The sequence below is a fragment of the Scardinius erythrophthalmus genome, assembly GCF_964197995.2.
Source record: "Scardinius erythrophthalmus genome assembly, chromosome: 9".
Taxonomy (NCBI): Eukaryota; Metazoa; Chordata; class Actinopteri; order Cypriniformes; family Leuciscidae; genus Scardinius; species Scardinius erythrophthalmus.
Genome location: NC_138229.1, coordinates 15,328,002 through 15,355,988, shown reverse-complemented (window position 1 = coordinate 15,355,988; position 27,987 = coordinate 15,328,002). Strand labels below are relative to the sequence as shown.

At 38.2% G+C, this 27,987-nt stretch overlaps 3 protein-coding genes across 11 annotated transcripts in view; all 3 read left to right on the top strand.

Annotated features, from left to right (window-relative positions):
- Window positions 1-4,285, top strand: part of rasal2 (RAS protein activator like 2) — an 83,239-nt gene extending 78,954 nt beyond the window's left edge. For all 7 annotated transcript variants that reach the window (XM_081375559.1, XM_081375558.1, XM_081375557.1 and 4 more), the window contains one exon: window positions 3,001-4,285. In XM_081375559.1, the coding sequence (XP_081231685.1) occupies window positions 3,001-3,168 (168 nt within the window). In that variant the 3' untranslated portion in view covers window positions 3,169-4,285. The remainder of the gene's footprint in view (window positions 1-3,000) is intronic.
- A 1,199-nt stretch (window positions 4,286-5,484) lies between these two features.
- dhx9 (DEAH (Asp-Glu-Ala-His) box helicase 9) lies at window positions 5,485-17,313 on the top strand. 3 transcript variants are annotated; one of them, XM_081373577.1, is made up of 29 exons: window positions 5,566-5,672; window positions 6,077-6,197; window positions 6,353-6,493; window positions 6,576-6,684; window positions 6,929-7,074; window positions 7,175-7,323; window positions 8,567-8,706; window positions 8,805-8,851; window positions 8,969-9,105; window positions 9,191-9,280; window positions 9,364-9,525; window positions 9,636-9,713; window positions 9,928-10,119; window positions 10,218-10,359; window positions 10,437-10,519; window positions 10,616-10,772; window positions 10,976-11,073; window positions 11,451-11,664; window positions 11,788-11,882; window positions 11,961-12,034; window positions 13,109-13,261; window positions 13,349-13,509; window positions 13,582-13,693; window positions 14,223-14,384; window positions 14,504-14,631; window positions 14,741-14,970; window positions 15,535-15,650; window positions 15,796-15,996; window positions 16,103-17,313. In XM_081373577.1, the coding sequence occupies exons 7-29, from the start codon at window positions 8,642-8,644 to the stop codon at window positions 16,446-16,448; spliced, it is 3,243 nt and encodes a 1,080-aa protein (XP_081229703.1). In that variant the 5' UTR covers window positions 5,566-5,672; window positions 6,077-6,197; window positions 6,353-6,493; window positions 6,576-6,684; window positions 6,929-7,074; window positions 7,175-7,323; window positions 8,567-8,641; the 3' UTR covers window positions 16,449-17,313. The 3 variants fall into 3 exon arrangements, with proteins under 3 accessions (XP_081229701.1, XP_081229702.1, XP_081229703.1); XM_081373575.1 differs by lacking the exon at window positions 8,567-8,706 and having other exon boundaries at window positions 5,485-5,672; XM_081373576.1 differs by lacking the exon at window positions 8,567-8,706 and having other exon boundaries at window positions 5,560-5,685.
- Window positions 17,314-20,236: 2,923 nt separating this feature from the next.
- lamc1 (laminin, gamma 1) overlaps window positions 20,237-27,987 on the top strand; it is a 61,923-nt gene continuing 54,172 nt past the window's right edge. Inside the window, exon 1 of the mRNA XM_081373540.1 lies at window positions 20,237-21,010. Coding sequence (XP_081229666.1) covers window positions 20,641-21,010 — 370 coding nt within the window. The 5' untranslated portion in view covers window positions 20,237-20,640. The remainder of the gene's footprint in view (window positions 21,011-27,987) is intronic.

Genomic DNA, 27,987 nt, shown 5'->3' with positions numbered 1-27,987 from the left:
TGAGTTTGGAGAGCATCTTAGTCTATTGTCTGGTTGTGAGGTGCTGGCCTGTGTGTGCTGCACAGTGGTATGCTTTGAACTCCCTGCTAAACCTCAGATGGTATTAAAGCAGGCTGCTGACTGGCTCATTGTTACTGTGTCCTACTGAATTCCAGGTCGCTAATGGAACTGAGGTAATACCAGCAGGCAAGTACAAGCAGACAGTTTTGCTAGGCCTGTGTAAGCGCACCCCAATCCAACACCCATGCCTGGCCTGAACCTGTGCAACACTCAGTCCTCTAAGCCTTTTTGTTTCCCTCCACTTCGGATGATATAATAAAACAAGGGTTGAAGGTGAAGTGTGTAGTTTTTCTATGGTATAAGATATTCAATCCAAATGTAATGTGTAGGTTGACTTAAGAAGAATGTAAACACTGGGTTTGCGCTTTTAACATTATTTGACTGATCAAACAATAATGTGCAAGTATATATCAAAAAAAAAAAATAATAATGGGGTGTAAGCTAAGCTACCAGTCTAACAGTTAGCTTGCAAAACGTCCTATTAAAGTTACATAATAATAATGAATTTTCGTTTTTGGGTGGACAACCCCTTTAAGTAATAACGTTTAAAGTATATTACATTTAAAATACATTTGTGGCTGTAATAACAGTTAATCATAAAGCAGTTTTGTAGGATTTCTAATCAGGAACTTAAGAGAAATCATTAAAAAAAATAATTTCGGCCATTTTGGGATTTTCGAAAACATTAGTGGCAAAATTGCACTCTTCACCTTTAAAATATATACTTGAATATGTTTGCATACTTCAACTTTTTAGTTGTAGTCTGTTTTGTCATTTCACTTTCAAAATTCTCCTTGAGGTTAGTAAACGTTCATGCTTTTCCCACTTTTCAAAGCTGTCGGAGCATCTTCCCGATGTTTAGTGCTGTTGAGGAATGTGTGTTAATAGGGATCGCTCGTAGCAGATTCAGTACCTGGTATCTGTGAGCTCTAGCTTTGGCTGCTGTTATTTTTTGGTTTCCCTCCTTTTTTCTTGCCTAGTCACTTCCTGATTGCCCATGCTGCCACACTCCCAGCACCCTAGTCAGTGTGTGTGCACTCCACACAAATCGCCAATGCCCTCTGCAGATAATTATAAGGATGGTCTTGCTTTTACTTCTCTTCTCTTCTCTGGTTGTTTGTGCAGGATTTGAGTTGTCCTCTTTTTGCTGCCCTCACAAACTTGCCCTTTTTGTGTGTGTGTGTGTGTGTGTGTGTGTGTGTGTGTGTGTGTGTGTGTGTGTGTGTGTGTGTTCATGTTCTTTTGAAGGCAGATTCTGTGCCGTTTGTCAGGCTGGTACAGATTATGAATGGGCCCTATTTATGTCAGCTATTATTTGCTTTATTAAATTTATCTTCATATTAAAATGAAAATAGAGTTGATTTGGTTATACTTTAAGGGCGTTTTCATACTTATAGATTGTTTGTTTTGTTCTTAAACAGGGACTTAAAGTCCCCGTGAACCGGAAGTTGCAAACGACTTTTCTCCAGTGTTATGACGTATTTCCCAGTGAAACGGAATATTGAACAGAGGGCAGGGTTTTACTCTAGCGCTCCTCCTCTCCATCTCTGCTCATAGCAGACTAACGGTTTGAGGGGAGTGGTTAAGCGTTGCCCAAACCAATTCCTCAAACCTACGTCATCAGAGAAGGTCCTCCAATGCAGAGGGGAGGGGCATTTTCAGATTTTGATTAAAGATTACCATGGTAAAAAATGTTTTTTTTTAAATATTTTCTTGCACGGATTAATTGTTCACCACAAGACTAGTAATATGCGCTAACAAAGTAAATAGGGTCAATTTTGATTTCATGGGGACTTTAATTTGTTACAATGTTCCATTTTCTTCTTGGTTCGGTTCGCTTTCACAAGGCAACCTTTCAAAGCGTACCAAAATGTGTTTATGCAAGTCACATGCGCCGAGTACAACCGTCCTCTTATTGGTCAGAGTTTCCTCTGCGTCGTCTATCAAGATGATTGACAAGTTTGCTCCATGAGCTTATTGTGGCTTTATTTGTAACTGTCGAGACACACGCAAACACTATATGAAAGTAGCCATCATTTCCGCTGTTAAATTATATACTACATTTGTATTAATACTACAGCAAATTCAAACACGCTCTCTCTGAATCTCCCAGTGCTGTCTAGTGGTTAACTGTGTCAAGACACGCAAACAGTTACACAACATTTTAAGATGACGAGGTGCTCTTTTGGTTTTCAGCTGTGATAACTAATCTTCTCACTCACATAATCAGATACTACTGCTATTTATATAGCACATTTCCTGGTATGAATTATAATACCATTTGGTTCGTTGGTCCGTTGGGTCGGATTGCTTTAACACCACAAGCGATCCGTCCCAGAGTTCATTTGCAATCGGGCCGGGACCACCTCGTTCAGCCGATCTCCGAGCAATGGTTTTGGTGCGGATCTAAGCGCAATTGCCGTGTTCACATAGCCTATGCCTAAACGAACCGAACCAAGGGAGAAAACGCACCAGGTTCCGAAAAACAAACACTCATGTGTGAAAGCACCCTTAAAGAAATATACACATAATAAAACAATACATTTAGTGAATTATTATTATTTTTTTTTTTTCAAATGTTTAGTTTCACAATGTTTGTCCGCTATTTTTACTTTCAATATTTTCACTATTTCACATTCATAATTTTATTATATTATTTTATTTGTAATGAATCTTTTTAAAAGAATATTCAAGGTTAAATACAATTGAAAGTTTGAAAAAATATATATACTAGAAATAGAAAAGTGTAGTAGAATGTGATGCATAAATCAAAGTTATGCTACCTTTAAATAAAGTTTATATATGTATCTATATATAGGGTGGGTTGTTATATTTAACCTTGAATATTCCTTTAAGTGATGTTAAGAAACAAGATTACTAAAATCATCTGTATGTTGCTTCTGACCTCCAGATATTGATGTACTTCTCTCTCTTTTGTAGGAGAAGAGGATCAGCTCCCTGGATGCAGCTAACTCTCGGCTGATGGGTGCCCTCACTCAGGTGAAAGAGCGATACAGCATGCACAACCTCCGCAATGGTCTGTCGCCCACCAACCCCACCAAGCTCTCCATCACTGAGAACGGAGAGTTTAAGAACAGCAGCTGCTGATTGGTGCTCATGGACTTGATGATCCATGCCGATTGGTGCTCCAAGACAGATCACCGGCACCGATCGGTCGAGTTCAACAGGGACAGAGTACCCAGACTACATGCCTAAAAACTGACTGACTACTGTATAAATGCGATTACAAGGAATGTCTGGTTATAATTGTATATAAACGTTATCTAATATTGGTTATGTACAGAAGTGCTACTGCAGAGGAGTGTTCTGAGATTGCGTGGGAGAGTTAAATGTAGCGTCGGATCTGAGTCAGTGAGTTTGTGTTTTGTTTTTTTTTTAAATACTGATTTGCGCATAAATGCTGATTTAAGATTGCAAAAAGATTTTTAATTATTGCCTAAAATATATGAAGGAGATGTACATATCTTAAAATAGAATTGTTTTAAAAGAAAATATGAAGAAAAGCACATAGGTATCAGCCGTAAATGTAAATGTACGCAAGTTGCAGAATCTGACAGGCAGAAATAGATGAAAGGCAATTTTATGCACTCAGTTTTCTAACACAAATTTTCTATTTTTTTTTTTATTATTATTATTATTATTTTATGTTATCATCTTGCAAAAGGTTGTTACAGCTGATTTTTAGGTGACTAACTGAAAGGACACGGTTAAGGCAGCCATAGTTCAATTGCAAAATTACGAAATCTTGAAAATGAAATTCGAGATAAGTATGTGTTCATTAATGTTACTAAAAAGACGACTGAAGCAGTGGGTTTAATGAAATAAAATATTGTTCTGAATTAATCGTTTTATTTTGTCAGATATGTTGGCTATTTGACAGTCACTAAACCTAACTTAACTTTTTGGTTGTTTTTTGCCCTGTGTATCTGACCAGAGTGCTGTGAAACTACCAATCTTCAGTCTCACTGCCCTCTTGTTTTAGACAGCCTCACTGCCCTCCTGTCTATTGTTTGTCGGTTACCTTTATTGAAAGTCATTGTTTTACCACTGTGTTCTCACTGTCCATATGAGCATCAATGCCTTTAACCTTTTGTGGCACAGAACTCCTCAATGTTTGCTGTTCTCGTAGCAATGTATTTGATGGTCAGTCTCAAAGTTGAAAACTGAGCATTGAATAAAGATGATTGTGGCCTCATTGATCATTTTGTCTGTGTGTGACCTGAATTTGATGTCATTTCTGCTCTCTTAATTTCATTCTTCCTTATTGGCATTATTGCACATTACTATTGTTTATATTCATTACTATGAGGATTATTATATTCTTAAAGTTATTCTTAAGTGATTATATGAATTTAGACATGTATATCTTCTAGATATTATGTGAAAGATAAAAAAATTAACTCAACTAAAACTAAATTTATTGTCACTAATGTGTGAACATCTTAGGTGTGTAGTCCAGACATTGCACAACAAACTGTATACAGTATAGACCCTTTTACAGTTGGTAAACACGGTGACGTATTTGTGTGGGCGGAGCTTAGCTGGAGGCAGAAAGATCTCTCTGGCTGCTTCACTAATGTTAGTTTGCAAGTTTTGTTAGCTTGTTTTTTAACAATGACTGGAGAAAATCCGATTTTGTCTTAATGTGCAAGGTCACTCACTGTCCAGGACGCCGATTGTTATTTGCAAAACGTTAACGCTACCCCCGGTTGAGTGGCCTGACTTCTACACCTGCCCGATAGAGAAACCGAGGGTAAAGAGAAACTGAGGACATATAAATATATTTAGATGCCTATAATATATGTGCTGAATGGTCATGTAAAGACTTGTGTGGTTCAATCCGCAGTTCTGCCTAGCCAGCGCCAAGACGACAATGTAAAGAGTGACACTACGGTGCAATTTTAATGATATGAATATTTTCTAGAAATAAAAATTCCAGATACAGCATACTCATTTTTCATTGATTCTTGCACCCAAGAACACAACAAAATGACTTTTAATAATAAAAATAATAATTTAAGCTCCTTATTATGTAGCCGAATCTGTGCTGGTTTGTATTGGCCGCCTCCGGTTTTCCGTTTGTTTTGCCTCCAGCTAGCGCCGTGACGTAACTGTGACGTCGGCGCAAAAGGGGTCTATATTCAATATACGTACGCATATACAATGTACACATACATAAATGTACATAATATACCAAAAAAACAGTGCTGACAGCAGAATCGACGGATATACAATACACATAAATATAATGCACATTAGCCTACAGGGAAGTTAACTTTACGGGAGTAGTATCTATATTATGCATAATGTGTATTTTTGTGTGTCAAACCTACAATTAACCTTCATAGGGCCAAGTAAAGGGGAACTAACATTCGATAAAAATTTTGATGGATTTGCATTGCAAGGACAGGAGCGACGTCGCGCTGGATTTTATGCTAGGCCATGTGCTAGGCTCTCAGGACTGCGTCACTTCCGCTTCTTCTTGTTCCTGTTCTGAGCTGTTTACTGCAATGCTAATTGTCCTGTAACATACGTACTTTTCTGAACATCGTGTACGTTTTGTTTGGATTTGCGTGAGCTGATTTTTTCTGGTATGCTACAAACGTAAAGTAGTTCATCTTTATTTTACTTAATAGTTTTATTTGATAATAATTTTCTTATTTGTCGTGGAGATGGCTGTAGGGGGCTAACGTTACCTAATGTTAGCCCATTCATTGCTGCAAACTACTTGCAAAAATATAGCCGAAAAAATCTGTTTAACTAGATGTATCTTTTAAACGTATTATTATTTTTCGTGTGCTTACAGTTTCAACTTTTAACTGTCACATTATTGAGTTAGTTTTCTCTAACGTTAGATAGATACAGTTATTCTTGCCGTTTGTTACTGTAACGTATATCATCTGGCATTCGCTCTTCCACTCAGTTCAGAGTTAAGTTATCTTTGAGAATTTAAAAGATAAATAGTATTATTAATATTAATCTAATTCATACGCAGACCGTCAACAATGGCGGACATTAAGAACTTTCTGTATGCTTGGTGTGGAAAAAAGAAGATAACTCCGAACTATGACATCCGAGCGGCTGGGAATAAAAACAGACAGAAATTCGTGTGTGAGGTGAGGCCTCTGTATAAAATATACACTGTATATGATTCCTTTAATACAATACTGTACAATACTAATATATATATATAATATATATATATATATATATATATATATATATATAGTTGTAGTTGGAGACCTGTTTTAAACCATGTTTCTTCACTAAGGTGCGTGTGGAGGGTTACAATTACATTGGCATGGGAAATTCCACCAACAAGAAGGATGCTCAGTCCAATTCTGCCCGGGATTTTGTGAATTATCTTGTTCGGATGAAAGAAATAAGTCCTGGTGAAGTTCCTGCTCTAGGGGTCAGTATCACATCTATGTTGACAACAGCTCATCTATTGTGTGTTATGAGGAAAGGACTATGTTTATGTTTATCATTTTCAGGTCAGTGTGCCTGATGGAGGCAATGGAGGGAATGAAGAAGGTGTTGAGTTTGGAAATCTCCCATCCAACTGTCCACTACCTCCACATCTGGCTGTGAAGAAGGAATCCGGTGAGAGACATTAAATTAATCCAATAAACGGTTACTAAAACATAACATCTGCTATAAAGTAATGAAGTATCTGCTTTAGGTGTTGCTTTCTAAATGTTTAGTCAGAATACACAGCTACATATAAATAGCTGTCAATGGAGAATGATGCTTTTTGCACTTGTTGCACTGACACACTGGTTTTATTTAAACCATATTAAACATTGACTAGAACCATTTCTAACACTGAATTCTTCCTGTGTCTCAGAACCTTCTGCAGCTTCTGCACCTGCTTCTGCACCCGTTCCTGGAGTCACAGGTTTGGGCTACTCTGGTTTTGGAAATGCCCAATGGGAGCGAGGAGCCAACCTGCAGGAGTATTACTCCAAGAGACAGGAACAGGATGACAAAGCGGTAGCTCTTCATTTTTTTTTAGTGCAGTTTTCTGTCTAATGACCACCGTTATAGAACATTTCTGAGAATTACGTTTTTTTTTTTTTTTTTTTTTCCCAAGACCTTGGAATCAGAGGAAGTTGATCTGAACGCTGGCCTGCATGGGAACTGGACTCTGGACAATGCGAAGGCCCGTCTGAACCAGTTCTTTCAGAAGGAGAAAAACCAAACAGACTACAAGTACAGCCAAGTGGGGCCTGACCACAACAGGTCAGAACATTCCCATCAAATACAGACATTTGCTATTACAGCTTAGTTTTTACCCATTCCACCTGCTGTTTAAGAGAGATATTCATTTGTAACTAAATGTTTTCAATGATATGCCTCTTCAAAAAAAAAAACTTTGCATACTTTTGAATGTAATGTATCAAGGGTTTGTTTTTCTGCTGGACTGAAACAATCACAGAGAACTCCTTGATGTACATCTAACCTCAAGGAGATCTCAGACAACAAGATCTCTTCGTCTTGGATGTAATCTTAGAAAATCAACAATGTCATATGGGTGAATCTCACGAAACTTGTCAAGAACATGTCCAGGTCATATTTCACTTTAGAGTCAAAATAATGAATTACAGTAATGAAAATGTATAGGAATAATGTACTTTATGTGCCATGATATCACAATACAAAAAAATGTGGTTCTAAAAACAGGCTCAGTTATTGTTATTAATAATTAAAAATGTCCATTCAAATGTATAATAATTAATAATAAAGATGTTAAATCATGCTAGAAAGATGTTAAATCATGTTAGGAATATGCTCATCATGCTAGCAACATACTAGCAAGATGTTAAGTCTTGTTAGAAACATGTTAAATCATGCAAGCAACATGTTAAATCATGCTAGCAAAATGCTAAATCGTGTTAGCAACATGTTAATCATGTCACCAACATGTTAGCAATGTGTTAAATCATGGTAGCAATGAATTAAATCACGCTATCAGCATGTTAAATCATGCTAGAAACATGATACTCATGCCCCCAACAGGTTAGCAATGTGCTAAATCATGCTAGCAACATGAAAAAACACCCTATCTATCTATTTATGTATCTTTTTCTGGTAGACTGTATTTCCTTCAAAACATTCAAACTACTTAAAACTGAAAACCTTCAAACTTCAAGTGTTCAAACTTTCTGGCCTGGCTTTCTCAAGCCAACTTCAAAGTTTGTCTTGACAATTTTTTGATCTAGTTGTTATTATTTTATCATATTTACTTGATTTTAGAGTGAAATGTGACCTGGACATGCTTTTGTGAGATTCACCCATGTAGTATGTAATCTTGAAGGAGGACAATAGAGATGCCAGAAATCACAACCTTACATGGGGGAAAACATGTGACATGACTTAGGCTACACTAAGAGGTCACATGGTAAAGTACGTGATTGATTGGGTTTAGAGGTGGGAAAGGCAAAGTAATGTCTGGTTGTGATTTCTGATGTCACTCGTCCATCAGGGCTCGAGTTCTCCAGTACCTTGAGAGGCATAACTCCCTGTTTAGAAGTCTGGCAGAAAAACAAACCTGCTCAAGATGGGTTGTTCGGACCCAGCGCTGAAATGTCACTCTGTTGATCTCATGTGCTGCCCGGTTAAGAGGTCAGTTTGTGGAGTTTGTTTTTGCTACATTGTTAAGGACAACTGTGGGCTAAATGTCATGTTCAGATGTCTTGATTTAAAATGTTGCTCTATTGTAGGAGTTTTATTGCCGAGATGACAATCTTTGTAAGACAACTTGGTAGGAGTAAGTATCAGAATACTTTGCAACCTTCTATGTACTTAACTATGAGGGCCAAGGGCAAATAGTTTCACATCAACAATCAGCAGTTGTGTCCTTGCTAATGCTGTCCTACTTCTCTAGAGGTTTTTGCCCGTGAGCATGGCTCAACAAAGAAGCTGGCGGCCCAGTCCTGTGCACTTTCTCTTGTCCGTCAGCTTTACCATTTGGGGGTTATAGAGGCTTACACAGGACTTACCAAGAAGAAAGAGGGAGAAAGTGTGAGTTTAACACCCCAGTTCAACTATCTTTGAGGTCTGTGTGTTCATTGACTCCTCTGACTTCCCGTCTGGGTTGCTATGACAGGTGGATGTATATGAAGTGAATCTCACTGATGATGTACAGCAGCAATTGCACAGTATTGTGCAAGAACTTGGCATCCAGATCCCTCCTCCTGTAAGTGTTGGACAGAAAACCTGCATGACTTCTTATTAGTGACAAATGAGTTTATGCCAACAACTTTGTTTGTCCTGTTTTAGCCACAGGACCCCAACAGTCCAGTATCTCTGGTACAAGGGAAGTTGGCTCACTTTGAGCCCTCACAAAGGCAGAGCATGGCAGGAGTGGTGCCGTGGTCTCCACCGCAGATCAACTGGAACCCCTGGACCAGCTCCAACATCGACGAAGGACCGCTGGCGTTTGTGAGTCTGCTGTTCTGCAATGAACTTTTTTAATCAAATGATATCAATTGAATGTAGTGTTTTATACATCATCCAACTGAAAATGTATTGTACTTCTTTTTGGTTTGCAGTGTACCCCAGAACAGATCAACACAGACCTGCTACAGGAGCTCAACTTTCAACTTGAACAGGACAAAGATCTGCAGACAGTGAGCTAAAAACAGCCTTTAATGACTGCATGAAATAAAAAATTGGAGTTTTATGGGTTTTACTTGTAGTCTGGGTATTAGCTTTGAGGGCATTTACATGTTTTGAATATTTAAACGTGAAAGCACTTCACGTTTTTTAAAACAAACATACTAAACCCCTATCCTGTTATGTCATGCAAAAGGATTATATATATATTATATATTCTTTTTACAGATTGTAGCAGAACGGAATCAGCTGCCAGTCAAGAACTTTGAGGAGCAAATCATGTCCGCTATTCACAATAGCCCAGTGGTCATCATTCGTGGAGCCACTGGCTGTGGAAAGACCACTCAGGTTCCTCAATACATCTTGGATGAGTTCATAAAAAGAGGCAGAGCATCTGAATGCAATATTGTTGTTACACAGGTGAGTGTGTTGAAATACTTTATTATTTTGTGTGCTCGGTCACCTTGAGGAGACAGACCTGTTTTGTGACTTGCTTCTGCGACCGTTCATCCTCCTAGCCGAGACGGATCAGTGCTGTGTCAGTGTCAGAACGTGTATCTTTTGAGAGAGCAGAGGAGGTTGGGAAAAGCTGTGGTTACAGTGTGCGTTTTGAGTCTGTCCTGCCCAGACCTCATGCCAGCATCCTCTTCTGCACAGTTGGTAAGTTCCACTTCTTAATCTCTGACTGGCACACTGCGTAGAGCTTGGCGATATAGCTAAACATGTCTTATTCACAGGGGTTTTGCTGAGGAAGCTGGAATCTGGTATCCGTGGCATCAGTCATGTGATTGTGGATGAAATCCATGAGAGGGACTTAAATGTAAGTCCATCGTTACCATACCATATCAGCTTACTATACCATATCAGACAGAGGTATCCTGTCTCTCTATATTCACAAGTGTGTTTTTCTGTCCAGACTGATTTCCTGTTGGTCGTGTTGAGAGATGTTGTCCAGGCTTACCCTGATGTGCGCATCATCCTCATGTCTGCCACCATTGACACCACCATGTTTAAGGAATACTTTTTCAACTGTCCTGTCATCGAGGTGCATGGACGTGCACATCCTGTACAAGGTCAGAAGCAGGTTTTCTCAATGCACTGTATTATAATGTATTTTTAATTCTTCAATACTCACATCTCACATTTTGGATTAAATATTCCTATGTAAGTCGTTTGGAAACCCATTGCTCAATAATAGAGCATTAATTTAGAATATGTTGACTGTAAAACACTGTTGAAGTCATTTCAACAACCTGATGGATTTTTCGATTTCCAGAGTATTTCCTAGAAGACTGCATTCAGATGACTCAGTTCGTACCACCACCAATGGACCGGAAGAAAAAAGATAAAGATGAAGATGGTGGAGAGGAAGAAGTATGTTTTGTTTTTGTTTAGTTTTGTTCACAATTATTATTATAAATATTAAATATGGCTTTTATGCGGTCATTGATTAAAGTTATTTAGACCAATTATTATAATAGTATCTGGAAATTAAGTATTAATTCAGATGAAATGTAATATTGCTGTTCTATTGACCTTTTATATTCACCAATGAATCCTAAAAAAATCAAAAGCATTAAATTATTTGAATTGAAATATTTTACAAGTACAACTAAAACTGATTTCAAAAACATAGCTGATGAACAGCTGCATTTAACTAACTAAACATTAGATACTCCACAACAGCGTTCAGGTGACCTTTTACTTGATGATTTCAATAAATTAAATGAGCCTGTTTCTGTTTTCTACAGGTGAACTGTAATGTCATCTGTGGGCCTGAGTACAGTCCTGAGACCAAGCGTGCCATGTCTCAGCTGAATGAGAAGGAAACTCCATTCGAGCTGATTGAGGCTTTGCTGAAGTACATTGAAACGCTGGACGTCCCAGGGGCTGTGCTAGTCTTCCTGCCAGGCTGGAACCTTATCTATTCCATGCAAAAACACCTGGAGATGAACCCACACTTCGGTCTGTATTTTAATGATATTCTGCTCGCACTCAAGTGAAATCTTTTCTTCTGATCAATTTACTTGTATCCCCTAATTTCTTAAATGACTAATAGCGATTCATTCAATATTGTGTCCTTCTAAGGTGGTCATCAATACCGAATCCTGCCCCTACACTCTCAAATCCCCAGGGAAGAACAGAGACGAGTGTTCGAGCCTGTCCCTGACGGTGTGACTAAGGTCTGTAGAAGTTTTATTGTTCAGTATGGGAACTGATGTATTCATTTTTTTTAAACAATTTTTTCTATCACACCACAGGTCATTTTATCCACAAACATCGCTGAGACCAGCATCACCATCAATGATGTGGTCTTTGTCCTTGACTCCTGCAAGTAAGCAGCTCCTTTAATTAAAAAATTGTTCACCCAAAAAATGAAAACTCTGTCATTTACTCACCTGCATGTCATTCCAAACCTGTATGACTTAAAGGACAAATCAAGTGAAAAATGAACCTGGGGTTAATTAACACATGGTTACCGAGTCGATCGTTCCCTGCGATGCGTTTTCATGAAAATCGAATGTAAAGAGTTTTATCTTTAAAAACAGATTAGCTCATAACAGTAGTATATTGGGCACAGAGTAAGTAAAAATAAATCGCTAGTTAATACCACTAACAAGGCTCAAAATAGCCTCACACTAACACGGTAACATAATGAGGGTCCTTACATACAAACCGAAGCATTGAGAACTTTGTAAAAGTACAGACAGTTTAATAAGAAGATACTTTATAAAGACAGTACATTACGCGTTGACATGCAGGATCCATCTTGGAAAACAGTCTCGACTAATCGAGCCACGAACGCCGTCGATAGGATAGCTGGTCGATAGGAATTACGTTTGTGAAATCTAACGTAGCACGGCGTTCGTGGCTCGATTAGTCGAGACTGTTTTCCAAGATGGATCCTGCATGTCAACGCGTAATGTACTGTCTTTATAAAGTATCTTCTTATTAAACTGTCTGTACACTTACAAAGTTCTCAATGCTTCGGTTTGTATGTAAGGACCTTACTTACTCTGTGCCCCATATACTTCTGTTATAAGCTGTTTTTAAAGATAAAACTCTTTACATTCGATTTTCATGAAAACGCATCGCAGGGAACGATCGACTCGGTAACCATGTGTTAATTAACCCCAGATTCATTTTTCACTTGATTTGTCCTTTAAGATATTATGAGATGTCGCAGTATGTTTTGTCCATAAAATGGAAGTCATTGGTAACCAAAACTGTTTGGTTACCAACATTATTATTTCTGTAATGCAGAACATATAAAGTCATACAGGTTTGTGACGACATGAGGGTGTGTAAATTTTTTTTAGGTGAACTATTTTTCTTTTATGTACATTTATCTTTATATGCTCCGTTTTGTCCGCAAATGGTTTTAAAATACCAAATATGTGTCATTCAGGCAGAAAGTGAAGTTGTTCACTTCTCACAACAATATGACAAACTACGCCACAGTGTGGGCCTCCAAGACCAACCTTGAGCAGAGGAAGGGGCGAGCTGGCCGAGTCAGACCAGGCTTCTGCTTTCACCTGTGCAGCAGAGCTCGCTTTGAAAAGTATGAAATGTCATTCTTCAGTCGTAATGCCACCTTAAACAAAATAAAACTGTATATGAAATGATGATTGCGATGATTGTTATGCAGACTGGAGACCCATATGACTCCAGAAATCTTCCGCACGCCGCTGCATGAGGTGGCCCTCAGCATTAAGCTACTGAGACTGGGTGCCATCGGGAATTTCTTGTCTAAAGCCATTGAGCCGCCTCCATTGGATGCCGTTATTGAAGCTGAACATACACTGAGAGGTACAGCTTCAATGTCTTTATTGTAATTATGTTGAAGTGAACCAAATCCAACAAGCCTCTGTTGTTTCCCAGAGCTGGATGCTCTAGACTGTAATGATGAGCTGACTCCACTGGGACGCGTTCTGGCCAAACTGCCCATTGAACCACGTCTGGGAAAGATGATGATCATGGGATGCATCTTTAAGTAAGTTTACAAACCTGTCAGGTCACATTTAACCCCAAAATAAAAAAGTAAAATAAAAAAGATGAAATGATATTACACATGCATGTACACTACTGTTCAAAAGTTTGGGGTCAATAAAGTTTTTGAAATAAGTCTCTTTGTTCACCAAGGCTTGCTTTATTTGATCAAAAATACAGTAAAATAGTAATATTGTGAAATATTAATACAATTTAAAATGTTTTTCTACTTATATATATTTTAAAATATTATTTAGAAATCGTTCTAATGTGCTGATTTGTTGCTCGATAAAAATAAAAAGTCTTATTATAATCAATGTTGAAAACAGTTGAAAACTGCAAAATGGAAACGTGAGAAAAAAATTCTAGGTTTCTGATTAGAAAGTTTAAAAAAAGCATTTATTTAAATAGAAATATTGAAATATAATGTGTATTATATAATTAAATACTTTTTTGGCATACTTTTTAATTAGCTGTTTTTCCCCAATCACCTGTTGTATTTACTTGCATTTATGTGTGTGATTGTGCTGTAGTGTTGGAGATGCAGTGTGCACCATCTCAGCAGCGAGCTGTTTCCAAGAGCCCTTCATCAACGAGGGAAAACGTCTCGGCTTTGTTCATAGGAACTTTGCGGGCACACGTTTCTCAGATCACGTGGCTTTACTCTCTGTCTTCCAGGCCTGGGATGAAGTCCGGTGGGTCTAGAGGGCATTGTACTAAATGTAGTATTGTGTGGTGGTGGTGGTGGTGGTGGTGGTTTTTTTTTTTTTTTTTTCTTGAGGATTCGCAATTGAAATAGATTCTGTTTTTTCAGGATGGGAGGTGAGGACGCAGAGATCAGGTTTTGTGAGCACAAGAGGCTGAACATGCCCACTTTGAGGATGACCTGGGAGGCCAAGGTCCAGCTAAAGGAGATCCTTATTAACGTTGGCTTCCCTGAAGGTTAAACCGTGCTTCTAAATGCACTTCTGCGTTGTGCTGCTGTTTATTACAGTCCACAGATGTTGTTTGAGTTTCTGAATTTGATTTTGATTTTCTCCTTTTCTTGTAGAGTGCCTCATGAATCAGATATTTAACAACGTGGGACCAGACAATAACTTGGATGTGGTGATTTCTCTGCTGACGTTTGGCTCTTACCCCAACGTGTGCTACCACAAAGAGAAGAGGAAGATCCTGACCACAGAGGGACGAAATGCTCTCATTCACAAATCCTCTGTCAACTGTCCTTTCAGCAACCACGATATGACGTATCCATCTCCCTTTTTTGTCTTTGGGGAAAAGGTTGGTTTTAAAGTCTAGCTTGAAACTACTATTTTGTTTTTTTTTACTTGCTAGTCAGCTGCAGGTGATATTAAGGGGTGGGACATTCTTATTCTAGAGAGCATTTGATTGGACAAACTACTGTGTAGTGCAAGATTAGTCATCAGTATGTTTAGTCCGTAAGACTTAAGTTTTTGCACACCACAGTTCAAAAGTTTGGGGTCTAAGAGTTTTTTTTTTTTTTTTTTTTAAGAAATTAACACATTTGATCAGCAAGGAAGATGGATTAAATGATCAATTAAATTAATTTATCAAAAGTGACAAATACTAATACTGGCAGAAAAAAATATATTGCAAATAAATGTTTTTAACTTTCTTTTCATCTCAGAATGTATCATAGTTTCCACAAAAATATAAAGACAATAGAACTGTTTTCAATGTACATAATAACAAAATAAATAATGTGACATGTTTCTTGAGCACCAAATCAGCATACCCCACACTTGTGAACAGTAGTTTAAATCTTCTAAAGGAGTACACAAGTATAGTTTTTAATATACATGTTTGTAATATACATAATTACAGATCCGAACTCGAGCCATCTCAGCCAAAGGAATGACTCTTGTCAGTCCTCTTCAGCTCATTCTGTTCGGCTCAAAGAAGATCACATCCAATGGAGAAATTGTTGAGCTTGATGATTGGTATGTTTCTCATGAATCTGAACCAAAAAAAAAAGCGCTCCTTGATTCTTGAGACGGGAATCCTGGGAGCAAACCAAATATTTGCAAGGAAATCAACAAAAGAGAAGTGTTCCTTGATTATCAAGAATATTCCTTTCTTCTGTAGGCTCAAATTGCAGATCCCCCATGATGTAGCTGCTGGTGTGGCTGCTCTGAGGGCCGCAATGGAAGGCCTGGTGGTGGAGGTGACCAAAGACCCGGAATACATCAGAAATTTGGATCCCACCAACGAGCACTTGTTGAACGTCATTCGATTTGTGTCTAGACCCTCGTCAGCAGGCATCAACCTCATGGCCACTAACCCACGGTGAGATAATTTAACCTATAATTTAAGTGACCTATTAAGCGGAAGGTCCATTTTGACCATGAGATGTAACAATTCATTTAACGCATCTTATCTTTGGTTTTTACAGCTTTGGAGATGGTCCACGACCACCCAAGATGGCCCGTACTGATTTTGGAGGTGGTGGAGAGTTCAGGGGCCGTGGAGGAGGAGGAGGATACAGAGGTGGTGGTGGCGGTGGATCTTGGTCTGGTGGAGGATACAGAGGAGGTGGAGGATACCAGGGTGGTGGAGGCGGCTTCAGAGGAGCAGGAGGTTATCGTGGTGGCGGGGGTGGGGGTGGCTACAGGGGGTATGGTGGGGGTGGATACAGAGGATCTAATGGGGGTGGAGGATATAGAGGAGGTGGAGGATATGGGGGGAGGGGATTCAGAGGTGGCTCAGGTGGGTGGGGCGGAAACAGGGGTGGTTATTAAAGCTGAAGCTGAAAATTATGTTCGTTTTATGTTGCTTTTTGTTGGTTCTCATTCTTTTCTCAATTTGTTTTATGTAAATAAAAAAAAGCATGAATAATTACAGCTTTGACTGTCATACTGCCAGACCCTGAGACCTATAAAAGTTACTAAAAATAGCTAATTTGTGACCAACAATGTAATAATCATTTTTAATAGATGGCAAATACATGTTAAGTGTTGTATTCTATTAAAGAATTTCTTTTGTATCCATCTTTTGTATAATTTCTTTATTATACTTAATTCTTTATGTAATGGTTACTCTTGATCTCTCTTATGCCCTCTAAGAAATTAGTTAATTGACAGTCCTACCAAAAAGTTACTGGTGGGAATCCGAAAGTTTCCAGATGTGTGGTTTTGCAGCAATGTGTAACTCCAGCCAAGTTTTTTTTCTATCCAGATTGAGCAACATTTTGTTCCCTAAAACTATCAGCTCATAATTAAGAAGTATGCCTTTTCAGACATGAATGCGTGTGAAATTTCACAATAAAGTAAATCATTTCACAATTATGAATTGCTGGTGGATAAATGCATTAATATTGTACTCTAATAATTACATTATTTCAGTTTATTAGAACCCAGTGTCTTTACAGAGACCACAAAATACTAAAGGACATTTTCGCAGCTGGAAGAGTGCATGTGACTATTAAACTGTACATGCAAGAGCTTTGGAACACTGAGACATAAAGTGTGTTGACATTGACATGTCTGGTGAAAAGTATAAATTTGTTTTATCTTGTTTTGTTTTTTTCCCGCATGTGCACTGTAAATTGATGTTTTGGCTGCCTAATACATATTTTTTTAACAAAAATAAATCCATGGCTCAAATACAGCTAAACAAAAACATTTAAATGTGTTAGACCAGAGTGCCTTGAAATCATTTAATGTGTGTAATTAAATATTAGCAAACCAGGTTTAACCCTTTAGATTTACCTTTACTTTTAATCTAATTGAGGTGTTTGGAGGGTATTAAAATGTTGTCCAAACCTTGCTTGATTTTGTCTATCTATTTAAATTTGGTGGGTAAGATTAAAATGTTGTCAAAACCTTTCTTGATTTTATTTATTAAATCATTACCTCTTATCTGACGTTTATCGTTTTTTTCTTCGTTTTTTCTTTTTTTCGTTTTTTTTTTTTTTGCTTAGGGCAAAGGAGTTTGAGTTTTTATCGTTTTTTTAAGGAGTTGAAACACTGATTACCGATAGAGGGCGCTTTAAAACCGCAGCAGACGGTGCTTTAATATGAATGTTCACTAAAATAAATGATTTAAAACGTATTTAATTGCTGTTATTTTAACCTTGAACGACTAACCTAAACTGCAGATATAATTGTTTCTCATTGTGTAACTAACTATAACTAAATACACACAGTGTGCTGTTTTTGTTCCTTTAACATTTTTACTTGGTTCTCTAGATTTACTCAATAAAGCAAATCTGGCACCAGAGCAAAAAAAAATAAAATATTTGAGAGGATGCTTTGAATATCTTGAGGGAGAAAATATTTGTTGCCTCTGGGTAAGATGAGCGCACATACCTTTTGTATCCTGGATAGACTAAGTCCCCTTAGAGAACAATTGCTGGTGAATTTGTTTAAAGTTTTAAAGTAGTGAGACAATGCACATCCTGGGCATGCCTGAGCTTGATGCAGCAGGGCACTGTCTCAGTATGGGGGACTGGAATGAGTATTTGACAAAGTGTTGACGGTCTTTTCTCATTTTGACATAGATAGCTCTCATTTCCCCTGTTCTGGATGAAGTAAGTCTAGTGATTGATGGATGGACAGAAGTTTAGTAGAGAGCTCATTGCATACGATCATAGATATAGGTAGATAAGGTCAGGTAGATATCAAGATTCTTGACTCAAAAACTTAAGCATATCTTTGCTTTATTGCCTTTTGATATGATTTTTATTAGGAAAATTTAATTTGCAAAAGAGCTGATTTTATACTATTTAGATAGATGCCAATTTGATCAATTAATCTCCACAGCTGATGGGAACTGATTGATTGCCTTTTTTAACACCAGAGTTTTTTTTATTCTTTGATCAACATTTGATTAAATCGTATAGCATCTAAAGAATGTCTCCGAAAAGTCTACTCGCATGGCCATCTGAGAGACTCATTGGGCTCATGCTGAATATCAGGTACAGTATAGGCCTATCTGCTATAGCTGCCTAAATCTTATCAATGGTACACATACCTTTGCTGATAACTCAGTACTCCAGCTCTCGCTTTCCAATCAAACCATGGAGCAAACTTTATTTGTGAAAATCCCTTGCAAAAAGAAAGTTAATTGAATATATATATATATATATATATATATATATATATAAATCAGAATAGCCAGTCCTAATTATTTTATTATGATTTTATTACTGCCCAGTCAAGAAAGAAAATTTGCTGTTATTATGTTTCTAGCGTGTTATATGTTTGGCAACAGTTCTTCTAACCCTAATGAATGGAGTGTGTAGATTTTCATTTCTTAAGCAAACATGTAGGAAGACACATCATGGCCATAATCCAGGATGACGATGTCAAGATGCATCAGGCTCATATTGTCACAGAATGGTTGTGAGGGAGCATGAAGAATTATTTTTAGACATGAATTGACACCTCTTGAGTCAGACCTTAATTTCATTGACAGTCTTTGGGGTGTGCTGGAGTAGTAGACTTTACAGAGTGCTCGACTCTTACATTGTCATTATAAGATCTTGTCCAAAAATTGATGCACCTCTTGATGGAAATAACATCACAACATTTATTTCCATCAAGAGGGGCATCCATTTTTGGTACACACTTCATCAATTAGGGTTAGAAAAACTGTGATAGAAACATAATTGTCACTACAATAAAGATCCAATCATAGACTCTTAAGCATTTGCCTATTTAAATCCAAACAGCAATTTATTTAGTCTTACTGGGGAGTGCGTAGGCTTTGTGTTGCCTACCATAGTTAGTTCTGTGAAGCCTTTGAATATGCATACAGTGGTAAGGATCTATGCTTATCTGCATAAAAAAATCACAAAGGCAATATATAGCCTAACATAAATTTTAAATGCTTGAAATTTTCATCAGTCTTTCTTATTTACAATCAATATAAGGCATTTGCTTTCTTAAAATGCACATAGGCCTACCTGAGAAACCAACAATTTTATTTTTGTTTGAAGTCTGTATGAAGGATTCATCTAAACATTGATAGAATGGGTGTGGGAGGAACTTTTAGTTGGTTCTATATTACATCTTTGAAACAATGCTGGTAAAATATTAATAAACAGCCCACAAAACGTAACACTCAGCTATTTAAAGTTTTTGGATACACCCTTGCCTGGTAGAGTAGGTATATATAACCTTGCTCTTTGACTCCACTGCTCTCAGCAAGCAACAGCTATCATCCCCTAGTTATTCATAGCATGAGGGATTCATCCAGAAAGTATGTCTTTGAAGATAACAAGATAAATGTGAAGGTGGACATCTCAGAAAAGTGTTTTAATGAATAAAAGTTTAGAAAGGTCTCACCATCTTATTTGAACGATATTTTTTTTAAGCCTTGGTTTAACACACATATTTGTTTAAAAAAAATTTAAGCTACGGGTAGTTAGTGGTCAGTTCATCGCTCCCATGAGAATCTGTGAGGTAGCCTATGAAATTCTGTCCCCAACCACTCCTGAACATGACTGGCAAAACTGACCAATTGGGAAAGTGCAAAGCCACGCCCATAGCCCTTTCGCCACGCCCACGCATGTCTCCCTGTCCATTCGGACTTGCCTTGTTTAGCGGGTCGGCGGTCCATCAAAGCATCCTTCAGGCGGAAGTAGACGTAGGGATTTTTTTTTTGGAAGTACTTTGACTTGCGCACTAGCTGCCAGGGTGTAGTCGGATATAGTTCCATTTCTCCAAAAGTTTTTTTTTTCCATGGCGGTGGTTACTAAGCACCAATAAAGTGAAGGTCTGCAACAGAGAAGTCGCGAGGAGATTAAGCCACAACTATTGCTTTTCTGGAGGTGAAGCGATTACCACCATTTTCCGCATGAGTTTATTTATTAAAACACAAATTCGGTAGCTGGCGAGTTACCGCAAACTTTTTAAAGACTGCGAGGATTTTAAGGGATCAAGACAGTGACGGTAGTGCTACGTGAGGTCGCATAAACTAAAGGACACAATGTCGCTTTTTAGTTATTTGTTATTATGGACTTTGTGGGCAGCGTGTAGTCACGGAGCGATGGATGAATGTATAGACGAGTCCAATCGGCCTCAGCGCTGCATGCCAGAGTTTGTTAACGCCGCTTTCAATGTAACCGTGGTGTCCACCAACACTTGCGGTTCGCCGCCTGAAGAATACTGTGTACAGACCGGGGTTACAGGAGTCACTAAATCATGCCACATTTGCGATGCCGGGGACCCCAGACAGCACCACAGCGCTGTTTATCTCACCGATTACAACAACCAAGCGGATACCACCTGGTGGCAAAGTCAGACTATGTTAGCGGGCATCCAGTACCCGAACGTTATCAACCTGACCCTTCACCTGGGTAAGCTGCTTTCACTTGCGTCCTCGTCAAACCGCGTTACAAAATGTTTGTTTTCCTGAACCGTTCTGAGAGTTGTTCTGACAAGTCCATTTAACATGTGTTGCTTAAAGTTAACCATCTGATTTGTGTGAGTGACTAGCATCTAGTATAGCCTACTATTCATTCTATTAGTCGTTAGTATGCATTCATAGCACACTATTTTGGAGAATTTTTTGTCCTTTGCTGCTGGTCGCTATGAAAATTGATAAATAACTAGGCTACTTCAATGTGACTGGTAACAAATTACTTTTTTTCCCCATTGAAATCTATGAGGTCTAAGATTCAGATATTAACTATTCATTTCTGGCTATTCAATTGTTGCTAGTAAAGTAACTTTCCATTGTTTAGTAGCCTCTTTACTCATTTGACACTTGTATGTTTTCGGTTTAGTTGCTTGTATCCATCTAATCCAGTTTTCCTAGTATTAAATGAATAGACACTAGTAGGCTGCCTTTTTATTAGACACTGGTGTGTGTTTTTAATCTTACTAGTAAGATTTTTCTTAAAAAAAAAAACACTTTCAGTAAGGTCTTATTTGAACTAACAATGGACAGTGCTTCTGCAGAATTTTTAAATCAAATTTTACTAATATATTTTTAATATTAAAAGTTGTAGGCTATCTATTAATTAAGATTAATACATGCTGTAAAAAGATTGTTTATTGTTAGTTTAGTTTATCTAATCTAATGCATTAATGTTAAAAAATGGGTCCCTACAGTAAAGCAATTGTAGTGAGACGCTAACAATAGATGCTAGTGTCTCATAAATATTTATTACTGTCTAATAAATAAGTTATAAACCAGATTCGTGATCAGCTCAGATGTGAAACATCTGGCAATTGTAGTTTTCTGCATTATAACAGTCATTTGAGATCACCTAATCCCACTTCAGAAATGCACTGAAATAGTGATTTTTTTTGTATAGCTTTAGGCTGTAAAAATCTGCATGTTTCTAATTGACATTGTTCAAAATGACTTTTTTCCTATATTTTACTGTTATCATATCTGCACGTCATTTAGAAGGTGCATTATCTCTTGAAAAAGACTCAAGTTTGATTGTCTAACCACAATAGTGCTGTCACAATTCCTTGGTTAAATTTGAGTACTAGATTTTTTTATTATTATTTTTTTATTGCATTTTGCACGTGTTGATTGACCGGCATTGTGCTGAATTCTGACCCCTGCCAGATTATCCAAATGATAAGAATTAAAACAATTTAAAATAATATAGCATAGTGCTATTATCAAATCATAAAGGCTGTGATTCAGTTTAAAAAATATGCTCTTCGGGTATCAGGGCGAAGCGCGACACTCTATCTACTACTACTTATTTGCGTGCAGGTTTCTTCCGTCTCAGAACGTCTCCGTTCACAGTAAATGCTGCTCCACAGTCTCAGTCTGAGTCTCAGACTCAGTCTCCGCATGTTCTGTTTGTGTGGGTTTCCAATAACGTTCATTTGGGAATGCATAATGTGTCTCCAACACAGGAGAATACATCAATGTTTCTAAATATGGGAACTGTTATTCATCACAATTTCAAAATTAAAAGTTTAAACCATCGCTCTGAGTTTGCAAGTTTTGATGTCCACATGTTCCTTGTCCAAGAAATTACAGAGGCTGTAGCATTTCTATCATAAATATTAAAGGTTAAGTGGACATTTGAAAAAAAAAATTTGGTCAGTACTAAACAAGGGTCATGCTGTATGTGTAATAGCAACAATAAACCGGCCGTTATTTATTACCACAAAAAATATCCGATTATTGGATTAATCGTCAAAATAATCGACGATTAATCGCGAGTGACAGCCCTAAACCACAATCTCTTACAGTTCTGATGGCTGTCATGGAGAAAGCTTACCTATGAAGCTCACATGAGATAGGCCTACTCTGGGTTGAGAATCTGGTTTTATACTGTTTTAGACTATATAGGCCCTCTGTTAGACTTGGCATGGAGTGGCCTCTCTACTAGGCAGTGAAGTTGTGTGCATTACGCGAATCATTGAATTTCTGCCAGCCTAAGCAAAACGATTGGGTTGCAGGAGGAGGTTGTTCTGACTGTGGGAAAAGAGCACTAACATAACCAATTAGTAGAGTGCCAGCAAGCCATGGCCTCTGTATCATCTCATTCCCAGGTAGATGCTGCTATATCAGTAGGCCTATAACCAAATGTAAGTAATAAGCATGTCTAATGAGCTGTGATCAGCGTGTCAATACATTTGCATTTAGATAATGGAAGAGGAAGTGATTTTGCTTTTAATGTTCCTCTCAGACACTTGGCTAATTAGCAGCCATTTGTTAGCATGTGGACTATAACGGGCCAGTTCAGTCAGACGCCTTTTATTCTAATTCACTTTAGTTCTTCTTGTTAATTTAGGCATTTTCCATTTGAATCGTGTCATTAAAACAGTTTGAAACTGACAGTCATATAATATTTGATGCTTTTCATCTGTGCTGAAATTAAGTGAAGAAATTGACTAAATTGAGGCAAAGTGGGGGGTTTTATGTAGCCTGGGGTTCCCCATGCTGCCTTGCGCGCAGCACGATTTTATTCATGCTGCTAGGCAGCCTGGTCACCATGGACCAGATTTTCCCCTCAAAAAGAGAACCAATCACAGAACAGGGAGGGAGCAACAAGACGATTATGACGTCTATGCGACACACCGAAGCAGTTTGTGTATATCTATGGATCCAACATGGCAGCAGACGCGAAGTTACCTTTTGATGCAGCCTTAGATAGTGTTCTAAGTAGTTTAGAACGCAAGTTTATTTCATCTTCTTCCTCATCGAATTTCTGTCGCTCTACATACGTCATCTGGTATAATTGAAATGATTGGCTATGAGCTACGTACAGGCGCATTTGATAGACAATCGTAGCACCCAATAAACGGCTCTGGGCATTCGTAAACCACGCCTCAAATACGAGAAAATGAACATGTGGTTCCCAGACAAAATCTCAATGAGACGAGGTCTGACGTTAGCCAGGCTAGGTTTTATGCATGTAGAAATGTATATATTTTTTATATGCAATTTGGGCCATATTTCCATGCATCATGTTTATGCAGTATCCCAAAATTTGCTTAAAAATATGTGGATAGTGACAGATACATCTCCGAAATCTGTAATCGGTCGATTTTGATGAGCTGAAGTGTATCTGCACCTCTGCTTTCCACCTCACTTATTTGTAAGTTGCTTTGGATAAAAATGTCTGCTAAATGTAAATGTACACGTCTTACCAAGAACTGAAGCTCAAATCTCAGAGGAGATACACGATTGTTGATTTACATGTTTTTGTTCTCTCTCTCTCTCTCTCTCTCTCTCTCTCTTTTTAAAGTGACTCTGTAGATGGGAACCCCCAAGAAGTCCGGGTCCCAGCCATAAGCTTTTATTTTATGTGCTTTGCCTTTGATGGCTTTTATGTTTATTCTGCCTTAGTTTGGGATGTTCGAGGCGGAAACAGGCATGTCTTAACTTGACACTGCTGAGTCCTGTGAGAGCATGGAGATTTGGCCGGGTCTAGCAGACTCAGGGGGGCGAGGACAGATGAGGAGGGTAGATTTACTATTGAACACTTCTGTATGTCCCACACTCGTACTTTATTAACCAGTTTTGGCTGGCCTGTCTCGCTCCAAGAATGTGATGAGAATAAGAAATGTGAATCATCATCCAGACACTGGCTAATGAAGACTTGAAGACATGTATCTGTACTTGTACAGGCAAATAGATAGAAGAATGGTTAGGTCAGGTTAATGGAAGATAGTTGATGCTGCCTGTTTTAAATTGGTCTTCTTGTCAGACGGAGCCTAGAGGGATTTCAAACACAAATTGAATCATACTGTAGCAATGTTCGATGTTATGGGAAGAAGGAGGCGGGAACCGGCGAACAATCAACAGATTTAAATAAATAAATAAACAGATACAAAACGAAAGTAAAGACAGATAAAACAGAAACAAAACATAAAATAAAATCCAGGCCTGGCCTCTCTCGTCCTTCACCGTCGTCGCTCCTCTGCGAGAGATACGAGACCGGTGCGACGCGCAGGTGTCGCACATCAGCAATCACGCCACCGGCCTCGCTCCGTTCTCCCACGGCCCTCGGCCTCGTCCACATACCTTGCTTGCTAGAAATGTCAGATCATTTTTCTGTAAGGACATTGTTTTTTCCTGAATTGTCATAGGCTTCAATGTTATATTTAAGGATCAAGACTAAAACAATGACTAGGGAGCTATAGAATTTCGTGATTCTTTTTTAATTTTTATAATAGTCATTTGTTCAAAAATTCGAAAAAACCCTCTAAAGGCTCTGTAGACATCTAAGGAGATTGAAAAATGTATTGTAGAGTGTGATCATGGTCAGAAGTTTTTGTCAAAGGTCTATGTTTTGAAGAGAGCTCATAATTGTACTAGTCTGTTACTTCCAGTTCCAGTTGCAAGTCTTCAAAACTTGAATTGGCAAAGTGCATTTGAGATGAAGTTTTTCTCCAAAACACCATTGGGAGCATTTGTGGAGGGTGAGAATTAACTTTCATCTGATAAACTGCAGCAGTCAGTGATTCATTAACTTGAGCTTGTGAATGGCTCTTATCGTACCGTGCCCTATTTCCTGCCTCCCTCACTGATAGAAAGAAGTCCACAGTGCTTACTGCAAACTGTCAGTCCGTGACTTGCATTTTACTCTGCATCAGATTGTTCTCAATGCCTGTCATTTTCAATTTCATATACTTTGAGTTTGTAACTGCACTGAATTCATATGCTGTCCTCATGTGTGCTGTATCAGGAGCTGTCCTTGTTTTCACTTCTGTTTTCTGGGAAAGAGCTGGTCGAACATCTGCCTCCTAATTGTTTAAATCTGGGAAAATTCTGGTGCACTCTATCTGGAATACAATGTGGCCCTTTTAATGCTGTCTTCCTTTAAGATTTTTGTGTAGATGATTATGTATGTGCCTGGAAAAAGCTTGTTTTACTTGGAGCTAATGCGCATTTACAGTATGTAAAGTAGTTTGACCCTGGTTTACTTGACAAGAGCCAAACTCTTGGGAGAAGAACTTGTCCTCAGTTCTTGTTTTCCTCCTCTCTTTGTCTTTTTCCTGTCTCATCCTCTCTCTCTGACTCTCTCTCTCTGACTCTCTCTCTCTCTCTCTCTCTCTCTCTCTCTCTCTCTCTCTCTCTCTCTCTCTCTCTCTCTCTCTCTCTCTCTCTCTCTCTCTCTCTCTCTCTCTCTCTCTCTCTCTCTCTCTCTCGATTTCTCAAATGAGAGGAGACGATGAGTGTTTGCAGTGTGGGAAACTGAACAGCAGAATGTTTCCTGGGCTCTGGGGTCCTCGTCTCTCATCCCTTAGAGGCGCTTTTTTTCCCAAACTCCATCAAAGAACTTGTCATTTCTGAAGGACCAGATGGTCCAAATTATACCAATCTGAGTGTAGGGGGTTGGAAAGAAGAGCGCTCTATCTGGTTTGAACCTATTGTTATTCTCTGGAAGGTATGATCTCAGTGTGGGAAACTTGTGTTTATGAAACCTTTGTAGTCGTGCTGTTCATGTAACTGCACGATTTTGTTTTATTCATGTTGTCATCGGGCCTGTTGCTGCTTTTCTCCTTAGAGACAAATTTGGCTATTGATGTTGAATTTGTTTGGAATTCTATCCCTATAGTAAATTCAATCCAAGCTAATATGATGTTTCCACATTTACAATGCCACCACTCTTAGAAGGCAATGACTTGGACTATTTGGTGGCTCTAATTGTATAGCCTGGGGCAGGATTTGTGATTCGGACCACCCAGGATGGACAAAGTGCAGAATCTCCCTCATTTCCTGGTGATAAAGCCATTGTGAGCCACTAGTCCTTTCCAGATTGTGCAGAAGTGTAATGAAAGATCCCACACTGGGTCTGTGGTGCCAGCCATTGGACCCGTCAGACGGGGAGCTGTGGTTATGGTGTCACTTAAGAGAGCGTTGTCCTGTGGGCCCGTTTGACTGCCAAATAGTGGAACAAGCCCTCGGGGGGGCCACTGTTTGCTGCCCTTGCCATCACTGATTAGTGCTTGTAACAAATGACTGGACCCCGTTAAAAGTTAAGCTCTGGAGATTTAACGCTAGTTTGGCATAAATCAGCCTGTCCTTATGATGGGTGATACTTTCTACATGCCACTGTGCTGATTCTTTGAGTTAGCTGCTTGAGAAAAGTAAAAAAAAAAGTAAAAAAAAAAAAAAAGTTTTTACAGAGAATTTCCCAAATTAAGAGAGATCCTTCAAAATATTTGAGAACATATTAATCTTTGTGATGAAGTAAATTCTGTAAATTCCACTACGTTGATAGTGGGCATCCACGCAATGATTGTAGATCATGCTGATTATTTTATTCAAATTAAATAGTTTTCTGTAAAACAAAAAATTTGGGCAAATTATTATAACCAATTGTTTTTTGTTTTTTGACCGCTAACCAGAGGGTGCGATTCCCAAAAGCATTGTTAGCCAACTATGTCGTGACTAATTGGTTAATTTCTCCAACTATGCATCGTACTATGGTACGTTTATATAGTTTTACGCACCACAGTTATTTATTGATTTGATTATTTTTGTACGTTATACGTATGTTTGCATTGTAAAAGATTCATTGTAATTGGAAGACTTTTTATTGACCAAAATAAAATACTGTACTATTTTGTCTAAACAAAGTTAAATCCAAAACTAAAATAAACCTTTTTAAACGATTTGAGGGAATTTAGGTATCACATCATTAGAATTGTACAGTGTGAAAAGTAGCCTAATATTTAGCAAATTTTACAAATGAATATCTACATTTAACAGTGTTATTAAATTCTTTGAGTTTTGAAGATTAACTTTAAGTGATTGTTAGATGACGACAAAATATTTTAAATGTAAAAAGAGTGGAATTCTTTGAGTGGTGTTCAATATCGAACGGTACCGGAAATGTAAAACAAT

Coding starts and splice junctions, on each gene's coding strand:
- dhx9 (XM_081373576.1), top strand. Junction 10,360..10,436: donor CATCCTCTTCTGCACAGTTG/GTAAGTTCCACT, acceptor TCTTATTCACAG/GGGTTTTGCTGAGGAAGCTG. Junction 13,262..13,348: donor AGCAGAGCTCGCTTTGAAAA/GTATGAAATGTC, acceptor ATTGTTATGCAG/ACTGGAGACCCATATGACTC.